Below are 5,881 nucleotides of genomic sequence, written 5' to 3' on the forward strand. Positions count from 1 at the left end.
TATATAAAGAAGGCGTTGAGCAGTAGGTGTTTTGGAGCATTTGGCTCGGCATGAGTTGTTCTCTTGCTAGCGTTTGGGAGTGATTTTTGTGTTGATTGTGTTGGTTGGCTTATCATGGTGTTTTCGGAACTTGGCCAAGGTGGAGATTGTTGAATTGTGGCCAAGTGGCCATCACCTTTACTATTAAACAAATAAAAAGAAAAAAAAGGGGAGACATCATGATGTGGTTCTTTACTTTGTGATGATGACAAATGATGATGTTGGAGAAATTTTTTTTCTTTGGTCCATGTGGGAAGTCACGGGGTGACTTGAATGAATTATTTAGCAGCAATTGCTGCTTTTGTTGTCATTAGAAGAAAACAGAGAGCTGAATATAGAGAGAAGTGAGCAGCAGAAAAAGAAAGTTGCAGCTCTTCTTTGAAGAGAAGAAGAAAGTGCTCCTCTCTTTGGTTAGTAATCATCCACCAAAGTAGTTGTTGTTGTAATAGCTTTGAGCTATATGTGTAGAGAAGAAATTATTCATTATATTTCTTCCTCTATTTGTTTCTGTGGTGTGTGAGAGCTATTGGGTGTATTGGGTTATTTGGGTTGTGAGATTGCCAACACTTTGTAAACTCCCATTTGGTTGATAGTGGATTATTGGGTGAGCTCCTACTGCTCCGAGGACGTACTCTAGTTACACTGACTGTTGAGGAACCTCGTTAAAATCTTGGTGTCTTTTATATTTTGTTCTTACATTTTCATTTGATAAATTTCCTGTGGATTAGCTTGAGTTGGTTCCAATGGGTTTGGTGTTATCCTAGCACAACAACCAAGTCGTCGCCACTGCGCCACTCACTCAAATCAAATTTGGGGTCTTCATCGCCACCGTCACAGCAGATCCAAGCTCGCCGCCCTTTTTCTCTTACTCTTTATTTTCCTGCAATTCCCTTTCCCTCTATGTTAATTTCCTGCAATTGTCCCCTTACTTTATGTTAATGTCATGCACTTCCTCCTTATCAGAATACACATTCCACACACACCGGAAGCATCCATTGCCGCAGCAATCGTGTAGCTCCGGCTTCTCGGGTAGCGGAGCCGCTGCTTTGCTTCTTTTTCTTCTTCTCTTGACTTCGCTAATTTTATTGGCTGATTTGATTGTTGGTAACTGCCGGCTGAAGTCAAGGAGACAAAATATGGGTTTGGGGAATTCATCAATCTGTTTGGTTGCTGGGTGCGAAGACGAAGACGACGACGACGATTAGTTTATTTTTGGTTGTTGTTGTTTATTTATTTATTTTTAAAAACATTGCTTTAAAAAAAAGTTAAAAATAAACTTTTTGTATTACACATGGCGTCATATACTGAAGTGTGAAGCTCACAATATATCATGTCAGCACACTAATAGATTTTTTAACGGAATTTAAATAGAATGACGATATTGATTTGCACCACTTATTTTTAAGCATCACTTTGATTGATTTTGATATGTTTTTTAGATTGGTAGTTGGAAATATATCTGCATATGTAGTTTCCGATACCTTGACCCTTCCAAGAATTCTAAATGGCATGCTTGTATAGTAAAAGGTAGTGGATGGATTATGTACTGAGACTTGACATTCATATTTGGGTTTTTATCACACATGATCTTTGAAATTGATCAAACTCATTATTTTAGTCTCTCACTTTCAAAATCAATCAATGTCATTCTTGACATTCACTACCGCACATCAATTTGGTTATTCTGTTAAGATTTCGTCAACTATTCCGTTAGTTTGTATGTCGACCCACAAATCCAATCAAATGGTGACACGTGGATTATACAAAATAAGAGTTTTTATCGATAATGGTCATTGACATTGATCCAACTTCTCATTTTGTTCCCTGAGTTTCAAAAATCGATAAATTTGGTCCCTGACTTTCAATACCGCACATCAATTTAATCCTTTTGTTAATGTTTCGTCAATAATTTTTATCCCACTAATCCAATAATATGGCACCACATGGATTAACTATAAGAAACTATTTTTTTTTTTAAGATTTAAAACTAAAAGTAAATTAAGAAACTAAAAATCAAAACTAAAAGAAAAAAAAGTCATCGTCGTCTTCATTAGGTATGCTCAAAAGGAAAAGGAAGATACCATGACACCACTAAAGTACTTGGCCTCCTGAACTCACTCCTCATTCTCTCTGGTTGGTTATAATTCTAAATCCTATCAAATTTGAATTGAATTTGGATTTGATTTTATAGAATTTAGATTGAATTTTTTTTTCCAATCAAAGTTGTGGAATGCGAGAAAAATATTAGCGCGGAATACTCTTCTTTTGGTTCACTCTTTAAAAAAATAGTTTCTTATAGTTAATCTGCATTGAGCCATATAATTGAATTAGTGGGACCACATTAATGGAAGGAATAAATTGATGTGCGGTAGTGAAAGTCAGGGACCAAATTTATTGATTTTTGAAAATCAGAACCAAAATGAGGAATTGGATCAATGTCAGGGGTCATTTGTGATAAAAACCCTTATTTTGTGTAATCCACGTGCCACTATTTGATTGGATTTGTGGGTCCCACGTACAAACTAACATAATAGTTGACGAAATCTTAACGGAAGGACCAAATTGATGTGTGGTAATGAATGTCAGGGATGACATTGATTGATTTTGAAAGTGAATGACCAAAATGATGAGTTTGGTCAATCAGAGATCATTTGTGATAAAAACTGTGAACTGAACAATAGGCGCAATTACTGACCAGACAGGTGCCTCCACCACTTACAAACAAGGACACAATTCAAGGTTATTTGCAAGCAACTAATTGATTGCTCATACTGATATGTTGTGGGAATGTCGCAGTTAAGTAATGTTCATGTACCTCTATGGAATCTTTCTTTAAATATCGTATCTGCATGGTATTCAAAATTTGATGGATTTTTCATGGTATTCTTGGTCAATTATTGGAAGCCTGATGCACATAATGGTTAGGTTTCGCAGAAAAGTCTTATTGGTAATCAAATCTATACGTACACATCAAATCTCACTCCCCATATAATAGGTTTCGGTTAGTTAGCGGAAGTGTTTGACATTATCAAGACTCTCACCAATTTTGATAACATGAATCATGAAGTTGTCAGCTATCTCATTGATTATTATACTTCTTTTTTCGATTCTTCGATGACCATAAAGAGCTGAATTCTCTTCTTAAGCAGCACAACTTTTCCAGATTGTGTACACGTTATATTTAAAGGATTTTATGGTTTTAGCATCTGGTTGGCATTTTCTTTCATCCTTCTGATCTTTCTGGTGATTGGAACTCAGGGATTCAATGCAACATTAACTGAACCAGTGGACAAACCTGAGAGACGAGGTGATCAAATAAAAGAAATGGAACTTAAACTGCACCCTGACTTCAAAGAAACCTTGTCAGCACTCCACAATTATCCAACAACTACTGTCGTCCTCAGTGGGAGTGACAGAAATGTCTTTGATAATGTAATTCGCCCATTTCCAGATCTAAATTCTGTAGTACCCTTACCTTATCCCTTTTCTAATTAGGGTGTTTTTACAGAACTTTGGGGAGCTTGATATGTGGTTGGCAGCTGAAAACAGGATGTTTTAATGCCTTACAAAGGGAGAATCGATGACAAAAGTGCCTGAACATTTGAATATGGAATGGGTCGGCAGTGCGAAGGTGCATTTGAGTCTTGAATTCAAGTTATATTCCTTTTAGTTGTTTCATCGTTCCTTCATACTTACAATACGGATGTTATTGTTTCAGCAAGTTTTTGTGTATTTCACAGAAAGAGCCCCGCGATCACATTTTAAACAACGTGGAACTTCCCTTGTGTGGAATTATAAATATGCAGGTACTAGTTTCTTTTCCAACCATCTAACCAGAAAAACAAGGGAAATTTTTGTTAATCTAATGCCTACGTTTTTCTGTTTCTTTTCACCTTATCATATTGTAGATGTTGATTTTAGAAGACTTCAAGCCAGAGATATGCTGCAGCATCTCTGGACTGGCCGGATTTCTAATGCCTCCGTTGATGTTGTTGAAGGTAGCCGGTCTGTTGATGTTCAAGCAGTTGGTCCGACAAAGGTGAATATATGAATGCTTTTTTGCCTGTTGCATATATTTTTCATACAACAGATGATTTGTTTGTTTTTTTTTCGTTTCTGAAAATGATCTGTTTCGGTTCAGAGTGCAGCAATTGACCGTATATTGGGAGATATAGTTCACATTAAATCCATGACATCCCCCCATTGATTATGTGCTGTGTATTGGACATTTTCTTGGGAAGCTAACTTTCTTGTTCCACAAGTCATGCATTTTCTCGTGTCTGAACCCCAATTATTTGAGTCATTTCAAGACTCGAACGGTCGAACCCTTTTTTTTAAAATTTTTGTCGATTTATGATATTTTTCTGGTATGGGAAAAAGTGCTTATATGCTTTAACTTCAAACTGTGGAAAATGGAGAACATTTTATTCAAGCGTTTGTTTCATTTTCACCACAGGATGAAGATGTGTACACCTTTTTCGAGCCAGATCTTCCCTCTGAGCATATGGGTCTTCTAAGAACCAAGATACCTGATGGACTAAAGCCTAATGAGAGAAGATCTTCTTTGAAGGCTCTGGCATTCAAAAGCGGCTCAACATCGTCTCATAGCAAAGCACAACGACCTTTACCAACCCCCGAGAAGAAAAATGCAAATCATATCACCACAAATCCATATTCTAGGGATGACTCGGCTTGGTTAATCCGCATTGGGTGGCATTGCCTACTTGGTCACATGATAACCATAGGTGGTCCTACCTAGTTAATCCGTATTGGGGGACCATGCTATCTCATGGATGCCTATGGTTCTGCTTGGTTAATCCACACTGGGGAACCATACACATTCTTGATTGAAGTTCTATTGAGTGGTCCGGAACCGTATTATGTTCATATTCCACTGAGTTGCTATTGCTTTGGATTTCAGGTAAGGAAATATGGCAAACCTTACAAAAGTTAGCTTTATTAAGCTTAATGAAGTGAACAAGGATTTTAATGTTGGTTAACTAAATTAAATGCTAATATCATGCATCTTGTATTCATTGATCGATTACTTATTGTGATTGTGGAACTGTGGTTAGAAAACATTGTGATATACATGAAAGATGAATGAAAACCCTGGTTGTTGAATGGTTGACATTCATAATATAGAAACTAGTGATTCATGCTCGTTGGGTTCCATTGAGTGATTATGAAGCTTATTGTTTCTTGCCAGTGGATGCCTTAAGAGATTTCTAAGCTTATCAGAATGGGTGACCTGCGAATGGCTTCGTTCCTGTTTAGGGTACATAGGCAGTCTAACGAAAATGTTGGATGCAACCATGATAATAGAAAAAAAAAATGTGTTGTTGAATCGTTGTTTTGGTTTTGGTCATGTTTCAGAGGCGAGGCATGATAGATGAACATGTACATTGTTATGTCACATGTCGATCCTGAACGTAACTCGGAATCAGGGCATGATAGAGCCAAATGCTCCAAAACTCCTATTGCTCAACACCTTCTTTATATAGGCAAAGTGTGGTTCAAGTTTAAGCAATGAACAAATTTGGCTACACCAAAAATCTAAGTTAACATATCAGTGGGGTTGTCTTTAATTGGAATCTTCTAAAGAATGATCTCCCATTCACCGACAACTTCACGCACATCTATGTGCTTAGTCCTCGTATGATCGACTTGATATTTAGCCAAATAAACAGCAGTATGACTATCACAATGCACCTCCATTTGCTTTTGATCAACCCCTAAATCTCTAATAAGTCCATGTATTCACATGGCCTCCGTTATAGCTTCAACAACTGCCATATATTCAGCCTCTGTGTAGAAAAGACAATAGAAATGGACCTCCAAC

General features: G+C 37.1%; 1 protein-coding gene across 1 annotated transcript; it reads left to right on the plus strand.

The window, feature by feature from the left end:
• Positions 1–2,826: 2,826 nt before the first annotated feature.
• Positions 2,827–4,798, plus strand: LOC139194832 (alpha,alpha-trehalose-phosphate synthase [UDP-forming] 1-like). Its single transcript, XM_070819752.1, has 5 exons — positions 2,827–2,919; positions 3,298–3,471; positions 3,758–3,845; positions 3,948–4,078; positions 4,496–4,798. The coding sequence occupies exons 1-5, from the start codon at positions 2,827–2,829 to the stop codon at positions 4,796–4,798; spliced, it is 789 nt and encodes a 262-aa protein (XP_070675853.1).
• Positions 4,799–5,881: the final 1,083 nt, after the last annotated feature.

Source organism: Malus domestica, chromosome 03 (genome assembly GCF_042453785.1).
Source record: "Malus domestica chromosome 03, GDT2T_hap1".
Classification (NCBI taxonomy): Eukaryota; Viridiplantae; Streptophyta; class Magnoliopsida; order Rosales; family Rosaceae; genus Malus; species Malus domestica.

Excerpts from the sequence above, each read along its gene's own strand:
- LOC139194832 (XM_070819752.1), top strand. The coding sequence starts at position 2,827 with ATGTCGCAGTTAAGTAATGTTCATGTACCTCTATGGAATCTTTCTTTA. Across the intron at positions 3,846-3,947 it reads GTGGAATTATAAATATGCAG|ATGTTGATTTTAGAAGACTT; the intron begins GTACTAGTTTCT and ends ATCATATTGTAG. Across the intron at positions 4,079-4,495 it reads AAGCAGTTGGTCCGACAAAG|GATGAAGATGTGTACACCTT; the intron begins GTGAATATATGA and ends TTTTCACCACAG.